Raw genomic sequence first — 26,194 nt, forward strand, 5'->3', positions numbered from 1 at the left:
AAATATTTGGTCAATACGCCGCTCTCTTTTAATCTTCCTTATTTAATTACATTTCTCTGTTATCATGGACAAGCCTAAGAAATTACATACTTTTATGTAAATTCAAATACAATATAAAATGCTTACCAATAACTTTTCTGTGTCATTCATTTTATATACATTTATATAAAAACATTTTTTATAAAATTATCTGCAGGTATTTTTGTACCTTTTAAATTCAGGCACGCTTAAAAAGTATAAATATAGTATTAATAGTATGAAATTAAGAATTGTATTTTGGCTGGCTGCTTAACATGCTTACATGATCGTTACCAAAAAGAACGTATTCGTTATGTGATTGTATCACATGGATCTTATATATTCATATCTACTTTAGCCTACCTGGATATTGGATATTATTTCATTCATTGTAATAAATATGACACATTCAAAATATTTCAGAATGTAAATGTTAATAGACAATACAATCAACTCAACCATGGAGGTTTTCTGGACCTCGACAAATTATCTCTAAAAACAATAAAAGATGTCAATAAGATAAGCTCAGATTCATCTCTTAATCGAACCGGGAATAGAAATATAATTTGAATAATTAAGCTCTTGACAGATCATAACAGTGAAATTTTGTGTCCGCCTTATACTCTTATCAAGAATGGTGTCTTCCTAATATTTAAACAAGCTTAATTAAAAACAATAAATTCTACATGTTGTATTATTATATTCGAACAGGCGCAATTAAGGAAAATCATTTTCAAATTGTAGAAATAGGTAAACAGTATGTTTTAAGATAAACAGTTTTTAGATAATATCTGAAATTATTTATACATAGAATACAAATAATTATCTAAAACTTGTAAATTAAATTTTAATTTAAAAGCTTTATAGAAAAATTCGATTTACGAAATTCATATTTTCCCTCATATGTGCAGAATGTACATATTTTTCGTCAACAACAAATTATATATAAAAAATTGTCATTAATAGTTAGTTTAAAGTATTAGTAGATAATATTTTAACTGCATTAAAAAATACATACATATGTATATAGACATGAAAACAACGCAGAACAGACCAGTTAGGAAAATGAAATCGTAGTTTGATAAATCACATTTGTAACAATAAAATTTGAAATTAGACAAAACAAAAAAATTAACCAAATTATGGTTCTAAAGTCCAGTATGACTTGTTTGTAGTTGTTCTATTGAAATTGATAACTGTTCTAGCCGCTGTACTAGTTGTAACATGTTTTCTTGTGCTTTTGTTGCATTTAAATCGTTGCCATTCTCAAGTGAATCTTCCTCAGCAGCAGCCAATTCAAAATGCAGTTTTGCTAAGCTCTCTTGCTGTTCACGAATTATTGTCATTTGATCCATTGTACCACCAGAACCTAGAGGCATACAAACAACATTAAAATTTATTAAATATATACATGTATACGTATGTATGTATGATAATAGAAATACAGTACCAAAAGCTTTTAGCTTTCCTGAATGAAAATCATCTAAGAGACCCAACAATGCACGCTCCATATGTTTAACATCGGGAACTTCTGACACAAAGGAATGATGTTTAATTGGTCGATCTTCAAATTTACTACTATGGTCATTGGTGCTAAGTACCGGAGGAGCATTTGTATATCCATTACTTGCTTTCCGCCGACTTAGTGTCGGTGTATTATTGTTGCTTTTTGTGTCATTATTGTTATTGTTACTGTTGTTATTGTTGTTGTTATTATTATTATTACTGTTGTCGAATGTTTCACTACTTATGTGCGTTATGCTATTTATGCTATGTTGACTACTGCTACCATCATGTATGCCAATTTCTGTTAAATTTTTAAGTGGACAGAACAATTGCATATTACATTATTTTTGTAGCAGCGGCAACGACAGTGGCAACGGCAACAGTAATAACAGCACAATAGTCAATGTGCCAATGTGCCAATGTATGAAGATAAAAATTTGTTGTAAAATGAAAATAATCCAGTGCGTGTTTGAATACGTAAACAGCAAATAAAGTACATAAAAGAAATATGTGTAAGAAATGAAAAAATTAAATTAATAAAAATAAAAATGTAATTTCTAAACATTAAAATCAATTACTAATTTAAATCAAATAACGCAAACATTATGGATAAATAAAACTGTGCAGCCATGTATGATGTCTTTAATGGATCTTCAATAACATTTTGTTCTTATGAAATTATACAAACTCTACTTGTCAAATTTAGGAACAATTCTTGCAATTGAACTTTATTTTCTAAAATATTCCTCACAATAAAATTTAAAGGTTTATTATATTTATTTTATAATTGAATTTGAATTTATATAAATGGTCATTACATTAAAATTGGGAATTTCTTTACACTTATAGCACAAGATTTTGTGAGCATACCCCTGCCTATGCTTTAAGTTAAAGCATAGGCCTTTAACCATTGATAAATGATGCCACGAATCCTATTTCCAATATTAAGTTTATTATTGCTATAACTTTCGGCTAAGTTTAAGAGGGAGCAGCACCTATTTGCTTAACTTTACTACGCCTTTATTCCGAAGCATACTGGATTGCTAGTTGAAAACAATTTTCTGCGAATTAAGTTTTGATTCTACTGATTATCAGTTCGTATACATGGAATATGGTTGTGTGTGAGTATGAAAAACTACATCTCGGAAGAAAACGATAAAGAAATTACGCATATCCCAGTAGAAAAAGTGATCTTCGAAGACATTGTCTTCAAGACGGTCTTTGATACCGCGTCCGCATATTCAAGCAAATTTGCAAAACAATTGCTCAAAACATGAATGTAAATACTCTTTCTTTGCTTTCTCTCTCATTTTTAGTGATCATAGCAACGTATTTGAATTTTGCCTCAGATGACGCTATGTTTTATAAATGAAGTGACGCAATAATTTTGAAGTGTAGTAAATAAACATTAAAGTAGTAAAGTAAATAAACATTTGTGAAATAAATATTAAAAAAATCAAAATGAATAAAGAAACAAAATCATTAAACTATGAAATATTAAAAAAAAGAAATTAAATCAAAACAAATTAAATATTGACTTAGCTCCTGGAAAATATATTGATATTAATATTGAAGACAATAATTCCAGTGAAAGTTGTTTTAGAAACGAAACAAAGGATGTTGAAAATAAAAAAAACTGAAAACACTTGTGAAAAATTAGCTGTTATATTTAAAAAACACAGGATTAACAGGCGTTGTAGTAATGATATTTTAGAACTCTTAAGATCAGAAGGTTCAATTGTACCAAAATTCTTTTCAACGCTTTTGAAAACATATAAAACTTCAACAATTGATGATAGCGAAATGCTATAAATTATTTTATATTAATTTTAGTTAATTTTAGATATGCTAAGTTATATTAAGTTAAATATTTAAATTAATTTTCATTATGTTTTCTTAGTTTTTAAGTTTTATTGTTTAATTTAATTTATTTTTAATGGCTTAATAAAATTTATAATTTACTTTTAATTTTGAATGTAATGTAAAAAATTATTATATAAAATAAATAAAAGTACAAAATACAACAATTTCTTTCTACTTATTTAAAGAGAAAATTGAAATTTATTTAAAATTTAAAGAGCGCAATAAAAGAGTAGAAATAAAAAAAAGGGTGAAAAAATTATATGAGCACTGCACTAAGAGCGCACAACTTTCTGTCGAATGCGTCCGTTATGCAAGACATGGTCTTCGAGAATGTCTTCGAGACTTGTACGCAATAATTCATTGAAGACATTTGGCTAATTTGTATGAAAGTGTCTTCGAAGACCGTCATACATTTGGATCGATCGGTCTTCATGTATGTATCCATGTCTTGAAGACGTCTTCGATGACGGATCGATCCGTTTTCTACTGGGATATATTGCATTAATCACATTTTCACTCTGAAAATACATATTTAAATGACATTATTTGCTCATAAGGAATTTACTTTGGTTTTAGGATCGACTTCCCGGAGCTTGTTGTCTAAGTTGTACGCATCAGTTTTCAAAGAAACTCAAAGAGCAAATATAATTTTAGGGTTTTCAAAAGTGTTATAACAATAGTTTATATTTGTTGACATATCTAACATTTAATAATAATTCGGAATATTTCTTAAAGAAAAGGACTAGATCCTCTAGTAGCTACATCTGTATAACCATATTTATTTTGTAAAAATTAATAAATTGAATTTTAACGTTCGTTTTGACAAAAGAAACTAAATTGCTATTATAAACTATTGTGTTCAATAGAAATGTATTTCGAGTAGTATTAAATTACAACAATAAAAATTTATTATTTTATTGAATAATTGAAATTTCATTAGCCAACTGACCCAAAGCTTTATTTGACTTGTATGTTTGAACAAGTTCATTAGTTGGCTAATGAACAATGACTCTAAGCTTCAAATTTGGCAGAGCACGAGTTCAACTCTTGGTACTTGTAGTCTCAAAAAATTATTTTTGAATAATAAAATATAAGAAATAATTCGAAGACTACCGTGATGGGTATTTGGCAACACTCGAAACAGCTGTTGGCAACACTCAATTAATTAATAAAATAATAAAATTTTGTTATTGTAAAGTAAAAATTAATACTAATTAAGCGCACATTTTCTGCATACTTTTAAACAGAACTCCTGGAAACTTTAAATATACAATTTTTGCTAGAAAGAAAAGATGTTAAAAACAGTAAAACCTGTCCTTTTATACTAATAGCATTGACAAAGGGGAGCGAAATTATCATTAAGGGGCTAAGTTATAATTTATTTGCTCACTTAGCAGATTTAAATGATCATTTATGGTCTTTAAATGACGGAATTTAACCCAAGTTATTTCTCGTTTAGGTTGTTAGAAATGGTAATGCTGCATATGCAAGTTAAACGAAATAAACATTTTAACAAATTTCAAGCGGTTGATTGGTTGTCAAAGTGTAAACAATACAGATTTGCGAACAATGTTCTTCTTGCTGTGAATTTAGTTTTCATAGTAATAACATTTGTAGTTTTAAATTGAACAAATTAAAGCGAGTTTCTTTAATTTTACTTGCTTATCCATTTTGAATTTAAAATTCTCTCACTTTTTCAATAACAAAAAACATATGATACAGCTACTTCTTAATGATAATTATACCGTCTGTCAGGGTATTTTTAAAATGATCATTTGAGGCTGTTTAATGACAATTATGCGCGCTCGTCTGTCAATGCTATAAGGGTTTAATACATTGTATTAAATTGCCGAGCAAATTTTTACAAATAGCATCGATGCTATATAAAATATACAAATAGACAATAACTAACTTAACAAGAAACTGGATGAGAATGCCAGCAATCTTACAATGAAAACTCCCATTTATAAACCAATTGAAGAATAGGCGTGGAAATTAAATAGATCATGGTCTATGAATATTTGAAAATAAACAAAAAAATAATTGCTAATAAAACTGCAATAAACAAATTAATTTGTTTGATTCATTTTAAGCACAGAGATGCAGATGATTTCGTATCTTGTGTAAAAAAAATAAATACTACGTTAATGAACTCCTCCAGAATGTAAAGCACCACGCCCATATATACTGTAAATACACTATTGATGGTACATAAAACTTATTATAACTTATTTACCTTTCAGTAATTTTCGCGGACGAGATTTAAATTCAAAACGTTCATCATTAGTATTATAAAGATGTGGCCTTGGTCGACGTTCATTTACATAGGTCACTTTTGCCGAAGTTTGGCCTTTCTCGGAAATAGTACGCTCAATCGAGCAGGAAGCTGAATTGCGACTACGTGTAGTATCACCACTGGATATACTTTTTACCTATAGTAAATAAATAAATTTAATTGCTGAAGTTTTGAAAAATATATATACATATAGATGTCATATAAAAAGCAATATGTACATTTATATTTGGCGGTACAGGGGAAGCCGGCGTGGGCGCTGATTTCGGCGCACTCTGTGGAGCTGTTGTCACTTGACTTGTAGGCTCTTCTTCTGTTTCTACATCATTAGGTACTAGCTTTTGACGTTCAACGACTTCGTCATTTTGTTCCATATTTATTGAAAAATTCGGTTTTGTATTTCTTCTGTTACCTCTGTTAATGTTATTGAAAAAATTTAGAATTTGTTTTATAAATATTAATTTACTTTATATTTACTTACTATAAAACAACTTAGATTCTTATACCAAGTTTGAACTCTGCGAATCAACACTATAAATTTTCATGTTCATAAATTAACAAAATAACAAACAATTAAACAGTATATTTAGTTTACTTAAAAAAAACACATAGAAAATGCAACAATACAAAATATGTGAACTAAACAAATTATAGTTCACTGATATCAACTAAAATAAAAATGATCTCGTTCGAAACAAATACATAAGCACATGAACTGGACTGAGACATTATTTTTTAATATTTATTATCAAATACTTTTATTACTGCTTCTCCACCCAGTTTTGATATACAGAACTGTCAAAATATTTGCTACGCTGTAGAACACTGAAAAACGCCGAATTGTCTGTTTGAAAGCAATAATACTCGGCTTCAATTTTAAAATTATGTACTATTATGGTCGTGTGCGAGTTAGGCTGTATTAAAAATACTAATATATAACAAATATTTAACGAAAAAGTAAAATATGAATCTGCATAAATAAATATATTATTATTGCAGAATTCTACAATCAAACTTATTACAGTTTAATAATTGAAAAATGTGATTATTTTCAATAAAGTTTAGGACCAACATCCATTTCGCACAAAAAATTAAACACCATATAAAAAAAAAGGTGCACAAAATTTTGACATTGTGGAAAATATTTTTTATATATCATAAAAAATGGATGGTAGTACTACAGCAATAGTACTTAATGCAGAACCAAAATAATTGCCTGAATTAAAGCATTGAGTAAAAATATTAATTAAAGTCAGTCATGCTGGCCACCGAAAACTCACAATTCGGTGAGTTACTCACAATTATTTGTGCTATCATTAATTCTTGGATATGATACCCACCAACTTTAACTATGTCATCGTCATGTTATCTATTTATTCAAAGAAAACTATTATAAACTACTAAAAAAAGGAAATGCTGGTTTTTGATAAGTATGAGCAGTAAATATTATCAAATAAGGAATAAAATTTTACTGAGTTACTACTTGAGATAAAAATGAAATCCGTATGTCGGTTCTGAGAAGACAACAGAGGGCTTCAAAATGAGTTTGAACATTAAATAACCACAATCCAAATAGAAAAGAAATAAGGCGATGTTAATTAATAGCTAATAATAATACTAATAACTCATAAATTAAAAATAAAAACAACATATAATTATATGTATATATAATTATATAATTAGATTTTATATAAAATACTTCGAGTTAAAAAAGAGTAAAAGTGCTTTAAGTGCACTGACTCAGATAGCTTCAACATAATAAATAATATATGAAATATTATAATTATATGAAATATAAATTTGATAAACTTATTTTTATATTTTTATGTATTAATTATATATTTTATAAAAAAAAAAAAAAGGTTTAAAAAAAAATTCTTACCTGTTGTTTGTTTTGAATTCTGACTGTTTGTTTATGTTTATGTCATGTGTCAAATATGTCAAATTTCGATCATTTCCAATGTTGCATTCGTCATATTTGGTATAACTTTGGTCAAATTTTGTTTACTATATTCTATAGTAAATGAAAAAGCACGGAAGCTCTTTGTATGGTTAATGCAATTTACTCAGTAAAAGAAGCTTACTAAATACGTAGCGGAAACGTTCTATTATACTATGTACACACTGTCTCATTAAGGGTCATGTTATGCAGATGGTCTCGGGCACGGCAAATTACGCTCTTTCGGGCTATGCCGAAAATGCATGTTATGCAGAGTGTCATATCAGTATTGCCAATTTTGTATTTTTACTACTTCTTGGTTGTGCCTTAATTTAAAAGGAAATTTAGATAGGCTCACTTTCAATTTGCCACCAAAAATAACTCGCATGAAAAAACTCATAGAGGCTGTAATAATGTTAATTTATTTGTATTTTTACTACTTCTTGGTTGTGCCTTAATTTAAAAGGAAATTTAGATAGGCTCACTTTCAATTTGCCACCAAAAATAACTCGCATGAAAAAACTCATAGAGGCTGTAATAATGTTAATTTATTATTATATTATCTTATAATAATTGTTAACAGTACTTACGCGTTTCTTTAAAATCGGAAAGTGTAATAATTATATTATTAGTGATTTATAAAAAAAATGCTGTGTTGCTTACTGCCATTTTTTCTCCAAAACGTATTACAATTGTAGTTATTTGCTCCTTAAAGGGGCAAATTTTGAAATTTATTACTAAACAACACTTTTTTGCCTTAGTGCCGGGGCACAAATACATCGGCTCTCATGCCGGAGTTCGAACGGCCATACTGTTTTTTCTCTCACTCTCAAATTTAAAATTTGCATTGAAAACAACAACAATTGTACTCATGCCGTGCCCGAGACACGCTGCATAACATGGCCCTTAGACACTTGCTCATTTATATAAATGAGAAACCGTTCACTCTCTAATGAGCTCATTTATACAGCTTTTAGAACTTTTATATGTCAAAAAAGCTATAAAAGAACTTTCTTTTGTTTACAAATAAAACACAAAGAAAAATGTCGGTATTATATATAATAAATATTTTAAAATGGGAAGCGCGGAAAATTTAAAAAATATAATATATAATGTGTGAAATTATTAATATTAGAAACGAAGCAATATTTGAATATTGTAAATGTCGTGTAATGCACCAAAAAATTAAAAAAATGTACTGGAAATAGTAATACTTTTCACAATAATTGTTAGGAACCGGTGGAAGTGCTGGACTTTATTGCGGTCATTAAATAAAGTTTAAAATTGTGATTATTAAATAAAGTTTAAAATTAGCATTTTTTTTCCCAGAAAAGAACAAAGAAATTCTGGGAAGTGGATTGACAGAAAAATGGTCTAAATTTTCTCAAAAAAAATTTTCGCATGAGTTTGAAATGTTTTAAGGAGCTATGTGAATTGTTGAAAGGACTACAGAAAGAAGACACAACTTTTCGGATTTCCATTTCTTTGGAAAAGATAATTGCCAATGGGTTGTATTGCCTACGGTCGTCACCTGAATAAAAAAAGGGTATTTATTTTTTAAAATGTTGATTTCTAGAGACATGCCAATGCGACAATCAAGGTTGAAAGTTTTGATTCGAAAAACAAATTATAATTAAAAATAGAGTAGCGAATAAATTTATAATTTCTGGTCGAAAATCGATTTATTTAATAACTTAAAAACAGAAATAAATAAAAGGACGAAAATGTTACTTAAATGAATTTAACTAAAAACAAAGATAAAGTATACGAACGAATTTTATGAAAAGCAATTTTCACACAAAAGCGAACTGTTTTTCGTTATTTTTTGTTTTGCAGTTCACTAAATGCTTAAAACTGAAGTCTAAACACTTAAAGTTCTTTTAACCTAAAATTGGCGACTAACGTATTATAAAAGTGGATATAAACATACTAATAGATGAGTATTGTTTAGGTATTAGAATTATCACATTACAACTTACATTATGAATATTATAAATATTATAATAAAATAATTATTTCAACGCAATTATAATTTGTTTTATTTCTGTTTTACAATTGCATTAACATATAAACGTTCTAATCTTCTATTCTAGTTAAGTATAATCTATTATGAAATTCTATGTACTAATTATAAATATAAAATGCTTTATCATATATTATTAAACTCTCTACTTTTATTAAAATTTTTGCGGACTTGTAAAAAGTTTTAATAAAAATATAATATAAAAGATATAGAAGTAATAGAAAAAATATTTTAATTATTGGTTGTGATTTAAAAATATACGATTATTGAATTTATTAAGGTGTCAGCCATTTAATTAGTTTTAAATGTTAAATTTAGTTGTAAAAACGCTTGCAAATTATTGCTTTCACAAACTCACATGATTTTATAGAGCGAGATTCCTAACATTATATGCATTCATTTTATTATCCGCAAAGTAATCAATGAGTGCAAGTAATTTGTTACTGCATCTGTTGTATTGTGTGTTGATATCTATTTTTGAAACCAAAACTTTAGAAAACACTTAACCTTTGCAACTGTCGTTTAGTAGCTGAGTAGGTAATTATGTGAAAATAATTAAAGTGATATAATATGAAAAATAATTAAAAATATATATACTTGGAAGATGAATGAGAAAAAAAAATCATAATTTAAAATAATAAAATATAAAAATAAATTAAAAAAAAATTTTAATCAAAAATATTAATACATTTTAGCATTACATAATAAAAGAAATCCAAGCATGGCGCTACAAGAAGCTTTTGAAAAAAATCTTAAAAAATTTCAGGTAACAATAAACTCTATGATCCAATTATTAACACTAATAAAACAGTTTACAATGGTCAATTTGTTTACAATTCAATAATTACAATATTACAATTTATAAAAATATTGAATACAATACTTATTTTTGATATTAAATTGAATAAATTAAATAAATTTTATCCACATTTTTTCATTTCAGGCTAAAAATGATTTACCCGTATTTTTAAAAGGCGGACCAGCGGATAAAATTCTATTTGGTATTACTATTGCCTGCTGTGGTCTTGGACTAATGGGTATTGTTCAAATGGCATATCAAATGGGTTTTAAAAAGAAATAAGGTTATATATATACCACAAATATGGACAACAACATTAAAAATTTGCTAAAATAACCGAAATGAAATATAAACACTATTAAATCTGTGAATAGATTATATAAATATATAGTTTATTTCAATTAAGATATTTTTCATTGTGACTGTTCAGTTAAAAGTGACTGTTCAGTTAATTGTTATAAATATATTAAAATTTTCTTTCAAAATGATTTTATATAAATATTCTACAAAAATAAAGTCCTTCGATTGCTTAGATGACAGAACGATCGGCTGTAAAAGAAAAAGTTTATCTTTATATATATAAAGACAAAAGATATTTATATCCTGCACATTTGACCCAATGTGTCAAGACAATCAACTCTTTGCAATATTTTCGTTCATAGTCAAATTATGAACGCGTATAAAAGAAATGAAAATCATTCCTTTTATACTACTATTCATGCCGGACATTAATTTCGTTGCAAAAAACTTTTCTTAAAAGTTTGCTTCAATACTGTTAAATGTAATAACACTACCCACAGTTATGTGTATATAGAGCGCACAATACTGCGACAGATAAATTTGGATGATATCGCTATGTTCCGTTTAGTACTTATTATGCTGTAATGTGAAACAAAAAGAACTTAATTTTATTTCCTATATTGCATAAGAAAGTAACTCATTGAAGTATAGCTCATACTTAATATATTGGCAAAATTCAAAATTCAAAATTTAATACATCATACAGTTGAGCTATTCCCTTTAAATGACGGTGGTCACAACACTTAATCATTGATAGATAAAGCTTAATATACTTTTTTAACTTTTTAAATAGAGAATTAGTTCAAACTCATAAATAATGAAATTAAAAACGACAATTGAAATTTGTATTGGTGTTATATGTTGATAATAGGTCTGTTCTACGATCTATTCGTAGTAAATTTGAGTAACACTATGTATACACAAGTGCGTGACACTTCGGTCGTTTTGTTTGTTTTTTATACAACTCATAATGTGGACGGAGAAAATCATTGAACTAGTAATTCAAATTATAGTCTTTAATATAGTCAAAGCTATTAAAGAACAATTAGGTGTTTTAGTAACAGATGGAACATATTTCACTAGTTTAGAAATGTTATCTTTAAAATTAAATTCTTTATATTAAAGTGGTAATGTGTCCAAAAATAGCATCATTTGCGAAAAGAAGTATGTAACATTATTTTGTTACACTTGAAAACTCGTCCGATGGTTAGTAAATATGATTTAGGAGTAATATCCCTGTTTCCTGCATCCCTGTTCTATGTAAGTTTTTTAGATGAAATTCTCTCAAATAATAGGTCTGTTCCACGAGCTACTCGAAGTAAAACTTAAGTAAAACACAAGTAAAGTACAAACTGAGAACGTAAAACAAATAAAGTGCCAAATTATGCTCTTTACACAGATTTTAATGGAACAGCTTTGTGCAAAGTCTGGTGAGAACACCAGTGCCGAGTAAATAAACAATACAAAAACTTAAATTCAAACCAAAATAGCTGATTGAAATAAAATGTACTAGTAAAGTCTGTGTAGCATTTTTAAATTTCTACAGGGATGTTAAGTTCTCTCAGATGCTCTCATTTGTTGGTGGAACGCACTTGTGTATACACAGAGTTACTCATAGTTACTATGAGTTGCTCGTGGAACAGACCTAATATACATAGTTTATAAAATTCATAGATACAAATCAATGATTTGATTTCAATTTGTTGGGTAATTTATTCTAAACCAACTGGAGAAAAATATTTGCGCTATTCAGTGGACAAAAATTATAATCATTTTTCTTATCAAGTTGGGCAAATGTTTTCTGAATTTGAGTTCAAAGAGTATATTTTTACAAAATCTAAGTTTAAAATTCAAAAATAAGTTTTATTAAAAGTAATGATCTCTATAGTTCATCAATTTTTTTGCGAAAGAATCAACCAACAAATCTTTTGGTTGTGGTACAACAAATACTTAACTAAAAATTTAAATACGATATCTTCAGTTGAGATATGAACATTTCAATGCATATATTTTAATCTCTATGTTCTACTTGTTAAGGTTTTTTTTAATATAAAATTATATAATTATATGATTATAATTATATACTGTTTGCCGATAATGCAATATCGTGCCATTTTGTATAAGCATGACACCAATATTCGCCGTAAATGACATTTTTCAAGAGGTTGAATTCTTTCGCCAAAAAGAATAATAAAACATTATCAATCCATACATATATAATGAGGTAGTAATTGCAAATTTATTTATATATAAAAAAGCTTATTTTATAATAACAGGTGAAATTGTTCTGACTCGCACAATTCCACTGATTTTGTGGAAGCTATTCAAACACATGGGACAAGGAAACAGAGAGTGCAATATATTCTATTGAAGATATTATTTTTTCTAATTAATTTCAAATAAGTATGGAAGGGTAATTTTTTAATTGAATCATAAATTTAACAAAAGAATTATGTCAGCAGATTACAAATTGTAGGGGATACATAGATTATAGCTAAAATTGTGTTATGTATAAAAGATTTCAGAAAAGTGACCAAATTTTATTTGTTTATTGATAATATTGCAATATATTGCCAAAAATGCAACTATGTGTGCCTGTGTGTTTCAAGTCAGCTGTTTAATTGTTTCACAAATTCAAACCAAAACAAAGTAAATAATAAAAACTAAGTTTGTTTTTAAGTTTATGTTAAAATGCTAAATATATGTTTTACTGGACGAAAGATTAATTGTGGGTTATCTACGCGTTTGCCGTCAACCATGGGGCAGATTTCCACCAATGCGATTGCAGGAAACAAGCCGGTTACTAATGACGCTGATAATACTATACCGCCAAGGAAATCCACAATTAAAATGAATGGGTGGCAATTGCACAGCTATGGAGATTTGGAAGAGTTGCAGCATACGAATAATTTAAAAATACCGAAAATACGCTGCGCTTCTGATTGCTTAGTACGAGTCCGTTGTACTACAGTGAATCCAATTGATGTAGCTATGTTGAGTTAGTAATCGTTTTTAAAAATTTAATAAGTAATTGTAATTAAAAAGCAAACTTAGAAGGTTATATTTTAACTTATCTTTAGAAGGCTATGGCTCAAAAGTATTGAATGTAATGCGCTGTAAGCCAAATGAAATTGAGTTTCCTTTAATATTTGGAAGAGAGTTTAGTGGTGAACTGGTGCAACGTGGTATGGGAGTAAGTCCTAAATTACCCATAGGTGCTCGAGTTTGGGGAGTAGTGCCATTACAAATGAATGGTGCACATGCGGAATATGTGACTGTGCCTGAGTATTGTGTGAGTTCATATGGTATAATTGTATGGTTCGTTTTAAAAACGTTGCAGTGTTACTGTTTTTGCTATTTCAGTTATCAACAGCACCAGCAAATTTAACGAATGAAGAAGCTGCATCTGTGCTGTATGCAGGATTAACTGGTTGGTCAGGTCTCTATATTACTGGTGGTATAGGTGGTTTATGTGGAGCACTGTCAGCTACTGGGGGTGGAAATTATAAGCGTGTACTTGTTCTTGGTGGCTCTGGCAGTGTAGGGTCTTTGGCTATACAAATGCTTAAGTCACAAGGTGTTCAAGTACTCACAACTTGTAGTGAAGATGCTGTAGAAATGGTAAGATGTATGGGTGCTGACTATATTGTGGATTACAAAAATCCTGTTGAAATGGATACATTGCGCGACTATGCACCGTATGATATTATATTAGATTGCGCTGGTCAAGGCGCTGATCACGTAGAAAAAATAAATTTGAAATTCCGGCAGTATATAACATTTACATCACCCCTTTTGCGTAATATTGATAGCTCTGGTATGGGTCTGGGCTTGTTTAAAAACGCAGCTAATTTAGTGGAAACAAATGTTAAGTCGCTAAGCAATAATGGCGGATTGGTCAAATGGGGTTTCTTCACACCATCACCAAATGGCATATTGTTTCTGAAGAAACTGATTGAACGACGGAAGGTACTTTATTTATCTATTAACTTAAGAAATTTTTTGAAAAAGTCTTTTACAGTTGTTGCCTTCAATAGATAGCACATTCAAATTTTCTCAATTACCAGAGGCATTCAAAAAGGTGCAAGATGGTCATCTACGTGGAAAGGTTGTAGTTATCGTTAGTTAACGTTAAAAAATATATTTTGTTCTTTTGCATAACATTTTGAATATTTTAATTAAAAGTTGTGGCTGATTAATAGATACGTTCTGTAGTAAGCATAACCTAGTATGTTTTTAGGTGATAAACTTTACATACATATTTTTAAGTAAAAATAATTTAATAAGATTGTTGGACGGACAGACGGTTTGTTTATATTGAATAGTATATTTTAAATAAATTTACTAGAAAAATTACTACTTTTTCTATTTTTATAAATTTATCATATATATTTAATGGTGAAAATATAAAATGAAGTTAAAGTATTTTTAAATCGTACAAAAATAGCTTAAAGCTTGTCTAAAAGCGCAGCACAGAAGACATGGCAAATAATTGAAATATATTGCTGATTGGTTATTCTATACAAATAAATACAGCTTCAAGTCCATTTACCAGTCCAACCGCCCGCAAAAGAAATTAAAAGCCTAACTTGAATTCTTTAAGTTAATTAGTTTGTTTTTTATTTACAAATAATTTTTTGTTTTTTGTTTTCAATCTTAAATCAAAGACATTGAATTATTAAAATATATATGGCTATTTTCGAAGAAAAACAATAAGTTATAAAAAATATATACTTTTCATACACAATTTTATATAATTCATTAATTGGTATATTTGTAAAAAGTTAAGTTGTTGTATTTATCGTTTTTGCAAATAGATACAAGATATCATCCGAAATGATTTTATAAGTTCTGGATTAAGGATGCATTTTACAATGGAAATTCCTTTTTTATTTATTTTCATTTGTTTTATTTGGTATTATCGTTTATATGACCGGTTAAACTGATATTTCTTGACTTCATTTTCTAAAGTTGATTTTTGATTCTCAAAAATAATAATATGAGAGTATATTAGAACAGCATAACAAACCAAATTAAGTAAATATCAAGAAATGACTAATGTGTTTTGGCAATGCATACACAATACATTGTGATACAATTACAGTAAATTTGAGATACTCGTTTTTCTTGGATAGAAAGATTAGTACTTGTAATTTATATGGCTTTAATAGCTTTGTTAATATTGTATTATTACAACAACGATTTAATGTTATGGAAAATATAATAGGAGTAGTAGAAAATTTAAAAATGTTAAATGATTGAAATATGGATTTTCATAATTTTTTTCATTTCATTTTATATCTTAAAGCAGACTCCAAAGATTCGTTACTATAAATGAAATATCTACATTGTTGATTAAAACACTGGCAAAAGTTTGTATTTTTGAAATTAAGTTAACGACAGAAGATAAGAGGTAAGGCTTGAGTTGTGTTATAGGTTTCATTTATTTTATTTATTTATTTTTAAGAATATAACGTAATTAGTCACTGAACAGCTATAACAAGGAAACTCTAGCTGTTAATTGGTTTTGTACCAAAAGTACTTAAAAAAATAATTATTTCAAATGTTACGATAGAGTGTTTCTCTACATTATAAATCATTAGCTATTTTATATTTTATCTTCATAAGTTTTATCATACTTTTAAATATCAATCACTACGTTTACGCGTAGTGATTTCGATTTTAAGATCGCGTAAACACCCTAAACTGAATTTAGTTTAAAAGCACTCTTTTAACTTATTAACATCACTTTTTGTAGTTTAACATCACTTTTAGTAAGAAATGTTACTATTAAACATTGCGTAAACACCTTAGGTACAAATAATTTAAATTTGAATTTTATTAAAAATAACACTTTGTCAAAGGATAATAATCAAATAACTAAAAATATGGAGAAAAAAGGGAAATAAAAAGAAAAAATTGAATGAAAGAGGAGGAAGAATGTTTAATTAAAATGTTTGGGGAAAAAGAAATAATTAAATTGTTGGACGGCAAATAATATAGAAAAATTTTTTAGTGAAGAAGCGGAAAAACATCGTGAATGGGAAACCAAAATGCTGGAAGAGCAACGTAAGCATAATGAAAATTTGGTGCGTAGTAGCAATGAAGCGATTGAAAGTGCAATTAAAAGTCTAATTGCATCCCCGAATCTAAATTAATTAAAAATATTCAATTTTTATTTTTAATTCTCTATTTTGAAATTTTATTTTATTTTAATTTTTAATTGTGGCTTCATGTTATATTTAAAACATTTTAATTTAGTTTAAGTTAAGTTTATTATTTTTAATTATTTAAATTTGCTATTAAGCTCAAATTGTTATTATATTGCTAGTTATAAATAAACGTATAAATTAATTTATTAAAAATTGGTTTTCTATACATTATTTTTTTAATTGCTTCTATGTAGCAGTGGAAATTTTCTCGCATAAGATGTCCGGACGAAAAATTTTGCCGATTGTACATATGTTCAGGTTGAGGATATTCTACAACCCATGAGGAATTATAACGTTGTTTAGATATTGGAAGAATTCCGCACGCTATTATCATATGTAGCATGTTGTAAACGTCCAGGTCGCTCTTTTTATAAAGTATTCTCCATCTTTCTTTGATTTCTTTAAAATGAACATTTTTGTTTACCGTTTAACAGCTGACTGATTGACAACTACCTTAAAAGTGTATTTAATTCTTGTGCGCAAACGCTCTAAGAAGATTGATATTTTAAATCCGACCGTTGCTTTTATGCTTCGCACCCATAGTTTATTGCTTATATATACGGTAACAACTATTTAATAGTGTAATACTATAAAATTGTGATAATTATCTATACTTATTGTCTTTTAATAACCACTTAATATTATGTTACTTATAATAACGTTTGCTCACTCAAATCGACGGTATAAGTAAGAAGGCGTACTAATGTGACTATTGATATATTCGGACATTCTGTAATTATTTGGGTGGTGAATCTAATCCGTTTATTCTATTTTAGCTCTATTTTTAGAAACAAATTAGACTTTCGACAGCACTTTGTTCTCAGTAGCTCATTTTATTCGATATGAACGATTTATAAAAATTCCATACCGATTTTTTTAGAGAAATGGTGCGTTAGCTGAATACGTCAATTTTGGCTTTGCTAGGCTGCGTATTAGGAAGATATGCTATGAGATAGAGCATGTGACCCATAATATAGGGTCAACCCAATAATTGCTTTTGTCGGGGTTGTTGCTCTTTGAATGAGGAATAAACTGTACTTCATCTCATGTCTCAATGAACAACCTTATAACTATAATATAAAATCGTATTAAAAGTGTAGGTACAGTTAAATTATTTGGCACTAAGAAACACGCATAAACCACAGACCATAGTCCATGATAATGATTATGTAGCATAATTTTTCTCTTATTTTGCTAATCATAAAAATTTTAATTTTTTCAATATAAATTTTACTCCGTTACTTCATATCTTGTAGAACTGTTCGTTTTAAAATAAATAGCTGATATAAAACTTGTTATCATATAGTTGGCAGAGGGTGAAGCATAACTTGACCGATCGTCGAGGGTTTGGGAATTGTCCGTATAAATATAATACTCAACGTTAATCCATACAAAAAGTCGAATGGTGACGATCCATATGATCTTGGGTCACGATTAACAACACCAAAACGTGGAAATAGATGTCCAGAAATTTGGTGCCAAAAAAGCCAAAAAAATAACATGTTATGGGCTTTGTGTTCCTGTTCTGTTAAAACCATATATCTTTAACGTCCTTTTTTTGAATTTCATGCAAAAAATATTGGTAATCATGTAACTGTAACGTTTAGATTGTAACGTTTGATGATTTGTTTCATACCGTTATCTGTAATGGTCTTTCGATATTGACTAGTACATTTTCTTTGCCTCATGCAAGGTCTAATAACTGGAGAAAATTTGAAGTAAAAGAACATTACAATTTTTGTAGAAACTTTAATGAATGACTTGAACGACATTCTGTTACCATATCAGGACACTGACAAGGCAGATGTTATTGTTGTTTAGTCTCATTTTATTGTGGGATAATGTATTTTTGTATTTGGCAAGATTCTTGTTACTAGTTTGCCCTGATTTACCAACGGATTGAAATAATGGCGCCTGTTCTAGTCAACTTTATCCACTATGCTTTATGCTGATATAGTTTAGTTATCAAAACATTAAGGTTTAAAATTGTTCATTTTTAACAATACCCTAAACTAAAGTGATGTTAATGTCATTAAGCGTCATTACTAATGAATTCTGGATTAAATTTATCTAGCTGTTCCAGTTCTTACTTTGTTAATATCTCATTATATTGTTTTATTCGTAGAAGATTACATATCAGAATATGGTATGTTATTATATTCAAAAAATTATTAACATGTGTTTTCTAAAATATATTTGTTTTTATTATTTTTTCGAATCGTCGATAAGCAAAGCCGCGTATGGTTATAGGGAAGTCCTATATACTTATCACAATTGTGCGAGCACAGGAAACTTTTGGTTCATATATTTTAAGCTGTCAGGAGTGACAAGTCATTTCAATATATAGTCCGAACTTGTATCTTTTCAAACAAATTAGTCATTTTAGTATTATGAGCATTCCTGAGTTGAAAATCCCAATATTACATTGTAAAATAGTGTTACATGTGTCCAATTTAAGCTATTGATAGAAACAATTATAATTTAGTAATTATAATTTAGTAAATGGTATTAAGAGTGTCGCGCGATTTTTATACAGTCGACTCATAGTTTTATCAAATATAAAAATGCTATTAATGGTTCAATGGTTCACCAGTTCAATCTTTGTGTGTCTCGTCTTAGTCTCATTCATCAATATTCAGCATTTTTCACAAGTACAAGTAGTAAATTAATGATAAGAAGTGTTCACACTTTTGTCTAGTGATACGTGCTGTACGTTCTATTATAGCAACCCAAAAGATTTGACAATAAGCAAAAATAATTCTTACATATTCGTGCATATGTATATAAACATTTGCGCATAATATGTATTATGCGCGAAAAAAATTCAAAAAATCCAAAATTTATAAATAAATAAAAATCAGACGATATCAAAATTCTGGCGAAGACAAAACCAAAACAAAAATCAGCTGATAAACTATAGCTACACGCACACAAATGTTAGGTGTGCTTTCAAATTGCCCATATGCCCAATTTAGATGGCACGCTCTCGAGCATATGGTCTTCAGTTTGTATATTTTGGAATGATTTGCGTAAGCTTGGTGTTAACCTTTTGTACTTCGGATGTCTTATAAAAGCGTTTAATGTTTGCGATGACTTAAGCTTAACACTGCTTCATAGTTCTTGTTTTGAAATAGAAATTCTACTTCTACTTTCAAGTTAGAATTCAAGATCTCAGTATTTTAGGCTTTATTAAATTATTTAAATATCACAACAGTAAGATTATATTTATTGATTATTTCATAAATAATTATAAATAAAATAAAAAAAGATGATTCTTTATTTCAAGAAACAAAAATAATTGAAAAATAGAAATTGGGGTAACAATTTTCAAAATTAACCGAGATATTAATTTTGCAGTACGATTACACTTTATATTTGAAGTTTTATTTGCCCATGATGAAGTTTCTTTCGTCAACAAAAAGTACAAAAGTATCAGCACGTGCCCTCTCAAGCTAACCTAGCCTAAGGCATAGAAAGATATTAGACACTAAATTAATAGCCATTTAATTGATTTAATATCTGATTCAAACTATCGATCAGAACATTTCTTTGATTTGATGTTTCGGTAACTGAAGGTATTTTTTGGGAAAATACTTCTTTGACACCGTAGATCTCGATTAACAGGTAGGTAGACTATGTCTACACTGGAAGGAAGCTAAAAACCTAGGGGTGGCTAATTGGATGACATCGAATTGCAATCGACAATGGTTAAAACACTTGATGACAAGTTCGGATACCAGTTATAATACCGATGTTGATGATGATGACTTAATGTCACGCTATCGAAATCATTGTTTTCTTAAAGTTACTTGCCTTTCATCTGTACTTCTGCAGTACATAAGTTCTGTTAAGAAACTGATAATGCTGTTAATTTTTTGAGTAGCATACAAGATACCTGAATTAACTTTCACTATAGAAGTTTTTGTTTTAAAATGTATATACATATATGCATTTATATGGGATTGTATATAAAATACATTCATTACATTTAACCTGCAATAATGACGTGATTTCAACATGATACGATATTTTAGCGCTTTGATAAGTCATAGATGTGACATAAGTATCAGAAAAATATATTATCTACGTTTCCGTTGGTTGATTATTTCGATCAAAATTCTTTTGTATACGGGTGTACGTAGACCCACATGTTTTATTAGAGTACATATACATATATATACCCCGAAGCTTTTTAGTGATAATAGTTAAATTATTTTTAATTAATATAAGATTTTCCTCGGTAAATCCAAACAATGATATCGTGATGTTTGACCTTGACAATTTTTGTTTACTGAACGTATAAATTTAGCGTTTCATTGGAACTTTAGAAAAGTATGTTTTCATGATAATCAAGTTTTTAACGCCCCATCGTGCTAATTGACATTTATACACAATACAACCAGTTATTTTTATCAGCAACAAATTTCCAAGATAACCTAACTAATAATATAATATATTATATTATATTATATTTTGTTATATTATATTACAAAGTTATCAATTTTGTGGACAAAAGATTTGAAATTACTATCAGTAGTTATTCTTACTGGTAATAAATATTCTTCGTAATCGTTTCGACTATTTACTACCTATCCTTTCACGCGGACCACTACGGTCGTTTTGAGGGTCTTATGATCTACGTACGAACAACGCTAATCCGTGATTTAACAACGGGCCAATGTTTGACCTTAAGTGGGGTTTGCTGCACAAGGCCACCACTTCAACCTAACCTAATTTTCTTCCTTTCAATTCTGAAAAGACTTGAAAGATATGTATAAATATAATTGTTTCGATAAAACTTTGATTAATATTAAGGTTATAGTAAATTGAAAATAGAGAATATCGTGAACTTTCATGTAGTTAAGCTGATCAAAGGAACCTCAGTACTTTTTTTGATTGGTTGATTAAACGTTTTAAATATAAATCTTTATTTAAGCATCAAAATATAAAATATCAATGACATCTCATTAAATAAACTTTATATGAGCTTTAATTTTAATCCATCGCTTCTTACACCGATTGTATCTCAACCTCTATTCTACAAGAAGCAATCATACTTAAATATTTTTTAAAATTTAGCTACGAATATCTATAACTTTTGATCAAATATTTTTACATAAAAGAAATTGTAACTAAACGTCACTGTTATTATTTAAAATCTATTTAGGATTAAACTCGTTAGCACAACGCATATATATTTCTTTTTTCTTATATTTTAAACTAAATATTAAATTTGTTTTTCAGCGAATGTACTATAATATAGCTATTGTAATATAGTGTACTATAATATAGCAATAATATCAGTGGCAACCACATTAAAAGAAGAAGTAAGGGCCTGCGATATATTGCCAGAATTATTTGAAATAATTGAAAATAATTTCTATAGGATTTTCAATATATTTCGTAATATAAATAATAATTATATAAATAATATAATAAATAAATAAAAAAAATAAGTGAAATTATTCTGACAATTTTGAAGAATTCAACATATAGGAACATGATACGAGTACATTATTCTTTTATTTTGGTACAGATACTGAAATCTATTAGGTACATTAGTGTACTTACAGTCATGTATATGAAGAAGTTGATATTGTAATTTTGACCCAATGTAAGCATTTTACATCATAAAATTGAAATAAGCCTCAACTGATAAGACAATAATCGATTGTACATTTTGCATAGCAACAAACTGTATCCACCTACGGAGGGCACATTTCATTCATCCCTTATCAATTGTCATAAGCCAGAGAGTTTCTTTCTATGTAAACACTTGCAGCTGTAAAAGAGCAAAATGACCTTGAAATTCTGATGAAATGGGTTCGACCGATAACACCTGCAAACTGCAACATATAGTTTTCTTTATTTTGATTTGTTAGCAAATTTGCATATATTTTGTATTGACGTTAAATTGATAATTAAAACAATATTTGCTCCCACCGTAAAATTGTTAATTAATTATTTTCCTTTCTTATCACTCAATATATAAATATATAATATAATATTATATTGTATGACTTGAATGATAGTTTTTCAACATGCGAGGAGTGTTCGAAAAGTTTTGCGCCCATCATACAAAGAGGTCTTTAATTCGTCGTATATATGTATGTAAGTAAGTGGACCTTTGTACAGCTGATGTCCTTTGTTGCTCGATCATAGTATAATATAGCTTATAATTTTAATTATACTTTATAAAAATTAAATAAATTAAATTAACAGGCTGTTTTCTTTACTCCACTATTTCCTAAGTGGTTATTATATCAAATAGCTCTCCAAAGTATTGGTCATAAAATCAAAAAAAAAATTTCCCTTGAAGCAAGCGTTTCATGGTGCGTTTCAATACTTTCTAAATATATTTTCTTGCATTTATTTGTATTGTTGCTAAAGAACAGAATATTGCCAAAAAACAATACAATTTCTGCTGTAGAGCAAAATATTATGGTTTATTCAGCAACTCTCGATTAAAAAAAAATATTGCTATATCTGTTAAAAAGATTGGAGTCGTAATTTAGCTGAAGATTTATTATAACAATTCTTCTGTTTCTATATATTTTATTTTAAAACTTCAAGTACCACTGCAATCCCTCTTCTCTTCTTATCCCTCTTCGTCCTTAAGCTAACATGAATATGACTTTCTTAATTTTTTAAAATTTCTTTCCAAAAAATCGTGTGTACAATATAGTAGATACAAACTATACTACACATGTTCTGGAATAAAATTTTAGTAACACCCTACGTATATACATTTACATATACTCTTGCATTACATAAAAGGTAATTTATTAAGTACCGGTAAAGGTCAGTTCGTTTTACGTCATTTAAATACGTAAGAGTTCAAAGTACATATTGAACGTAAACAATTTAAGAAACACGACTTTCCAATATGTAATATAATACACTAAAAAACAATAAAAATACAGTTAAACTTCCATAACTCAAAGTACCATTTTGCAATGAAAAAGTTCGGTTTATTGAGACTTCGAGTTAAAAGATTTTTTGTATTTGTATATAAGTAATTTGCCCATTAAATCCTGTTGCACTCTATTTAGATCGAGTTATAGAAAATTCTAGTTATAGAAATTCGAGTTGTGGTAGTTTGACTGAATCTTAAAAACTGCATCGATATCATTAAATTTGATCGATTATTTTTTACTTAAAATATGGTTGAAAATCTTTCTCTATATATTCGACCCGAATTACCGACCCGATATTAGAAAAATATCAATCAATTCATAGCTTTATTAGCATTAGGTGCTATATCCGTAATATAATTAATATATGTATTTACTACTATCATTTATTGACTACTAGAAAAATATTCCATTGAGACCTTTGGTTATATGTATACATTAATATATTTACGAGCAAAAGTTAATGGTTATTTTTTGTATTCTAACACAATCTGTCTTTCTTTCCTAATATTTATAACATATTATAAATAACACACCGTTATCCATATCGATGACTTTTAGTTAAGCTAAGTTTTTAAATTAAAATGAAGTTCAAATAATTGATGTTGAAACAAATTGTACATACAACACAACCTAATGTGGGCATATTGTTGTTGAAGCCGGTCGTAGGGCTCCCGCAATATCAACCACTTGCGCGTTCGCTGACATTCTTACTATAGCATTTTGTTGCAGTTAAGAGTACTGTCAGAGTTAAGGAACATAGGTATATGCTACTATTATAAATGAAGATAATCCGGAAATCGAAAATAAAAATCAATAATGAAAAACAAAGGCTCTGTTTATAACGTGTAAGTGGAGACAGAATCTGTCGAGAGTGAGAGTGGGTGATAGGTGATAAACTGGGAGGATAGCGTTAAATATCTCGGCATGACGTTGAAAAAACTAAGGTTCTGCTTATAACGCGGAAGTGGAGACAGAATTCGTCGAGAGTGATAGTGGGTGATATGGTGAAAAACTGGGAGGATAGCGTTAAATATCTCGGCATCATGTTGGACAAACGATTCACATGGCTTAAACATGTTCAACTGAAAAGAATTAGCTGTGCCAAAATTCTTTATAACCTCCAACCGCTATTCAGAAATGAAAGTCTCAATGCTAAGAACAGGAAACTGATATATAACCAAACAATTCGTCCGTCGCTTCTTTATGGTTGTGTAGCGTTTAACAAAGCTTTAAACACTACTATTCACCAGCTAGAAATTGCACAAAATTAGGCTCTGAGAAGATTTTTCAAAGTTCCATGGTACATTAGGACGAATGACATCCTCAGGGACATCAAGATTGATCCCATCAAAAAATACATAATGGATAGAGCCCTGAAATTATTTGCGAAAACTGACAGACTTACCAACACCGCGTTATCAAATCTTAGAATGGTTGCAGGCTCCTCGGGGAGGTATGCAGATCTGAATTCAATTATTGCTTAGTCTGATAAAGTGATAAACAATAATCTAGTCAAGGTGTAAAGAGAGGTTTTGAAAATACCTCGAGTTAAAAAAGAGTATAAGTTCTTAAGTGCACTAGCTCAAAACAGCTTCAACATAACATAAACATTATACTAGATCTATGATTTAAACTTGATTCTCATTGGAGAGATATGAGTTTTTACGATTCAAATATTTGGTTCTACTATATAAATACTGTATATAAATAGTATAAAGAGTACATTCATTTTACTTTTTTAATAGAGCTATACTGAAAAAGGAATAGTGAAAACATGATGATAGTGATTAAAATGTAATAAATCCATAAGGGGATATAATATATGCCGACGTTAAATTTGATACATGACCTTAACCTTAACCTAAGATACATACATTTTTCTCTATTACTGTATTCTCTATTACTTCTCTATCAAACGCATATACAATAACAATAATTTCTTTGTTAATTTTCATGACCATTATTTTAATGGTTCCGAATTATTATTAAATCTGTTGCATATCACATCATATCCGCATATCAGTGTGAAACTTTAGAATATTGAAAAATTATAGCAATTATATTTCCTGGTGCTACAGCAACCAGTTGCATCTTTCAAAATTCAATAGGACAACTCAGTACACCTATTTCTCCAATACGTTAAAATGAAATAAATATGTTTAACACGGAATCTAAATCATGTTGTGTGTTCATCATTTAAGCTAACAGAATATTTGTTTCTCATTCATCGATTCTGTTTTTTATAGTAGCCCAATTAAAAATGGATTCAATGGAGTAATGGATTCAAGGTTATTTAAAGGTGTGGTCATTTCGTTTTCGCTTCC

The 26,194-nt window shown here is 28.5% G+C and overlaps 3 protein-coding genes across 7 annotated transcripts; 2 read left to right on the plus strand and 1 right to left on the minus strand.

Annotated features, from left to right (window-relative positions):
• Window positions 1-97: 97 nt before the first annotated feature.
• LOC119689379 (coiled-coil domain-containing protein 28B) lies at window positions 98-6,455 on the minus strand (the record flags this gene model as incomplete). 3 transcript variants are annotated; one of them, XM_038104202.1, is given in 6 exon segments in its annotated part: window positions 98-1,387; window positions 1,469-1,825; window positions 5,624-5,819; window positions 5,902-6,094; window positions 6,162-6,211; window positions 6,437-6,455. In XM_038104202.1, coding segments are annotated over 4 exon segments (927 nt in total). In that variant the 5' UTR covers window positions 6,055-6,094; window positions 6,162-6,211; window positions 6,437-6,455.
• Window positions 6,456-10,055: 3,600 nt separating this feature from the next.
• Window positions 10,056-10,824, plus strand: LOC119662269 (cytochrome c oxidase subunit 7A1, mitochondrial). Of its 2 annotated transcripts, none has more exons than XM_038071863.1 (3): window positions 10,056-10,175; window positions 10,338-10,408; window positions 10,586-10,824. In XM_038071863.1, exons 2-3 carry the CDS (start codon window positions 10,364-10,366, stop codon window positions 10,721-10,723), a joined length of 183 nt encoding a protein of 60 aa, XP_037927791.1. In that variant the 5' UTR covers window positions 10,056-10,175; window positions 10,338-10,363; the 3' UTR covers window positions 10,724-10,824. The 2 variants fall into 2 exon arrangements, with proteins under 2 accessions (XP_037927791.1, XP_037927790.1); XM_038071862.1 differs by having other exon boundaries at window positions 10,058-10,179.
• Window positions 10,825-13,007: 2,183 nt separating this feature from the next.
• LOC119690243 (reticulon-4-interacting protein 1 homolog, mitochondrial) lies at window positions 13,008-15,089 on the plus strand. 2 transcript variants are annotated; one of them, XM_038105263.1, is made up of 4 exons: window positions 13,008-13,739; window positions 13,825-14,033; window positions 14,105-14,710; window positions 14,763-15,089. In XM_038105263.1, the coding sequence occupies exons 1-4, from the start codon at window positions 13,433-13,435 to the stop codon at window positions 14,868-14,870; spliced, it is 1,230 nt and encodes a 409-aa protein (XP_037961191.1). In that variant the 5' UTR covers window positions 13,008-13,432; the 3' UTR covers window positions 14,871-15,089. The 2 variants fall into 2 exon arrangements, with proteins under 2 accessions (XP_037961191.1, XP_037961190.1); XM_038105262.1 differs by having other exon boundaries at window positions 13,013-13,739; window positions 13,822-14,033.
• Window positions 15,090-26,194: the final 11,105 nt, after the last annotated feature.

The sequence above is a fragment of the Teleopsis dalmanni genome, chromosome X (assembly GCF_002237135.1).
Source record: "Teleopsis dalmanni isolate 2A chromosome X, ASM223713v2, whole genome shotgun sequence".
NCBI lineage: Eukaryota > Metazoa > Arthropoda > Insecta > Diptera > Diopsidae > Teleopsis > Teleopsis dalmanni.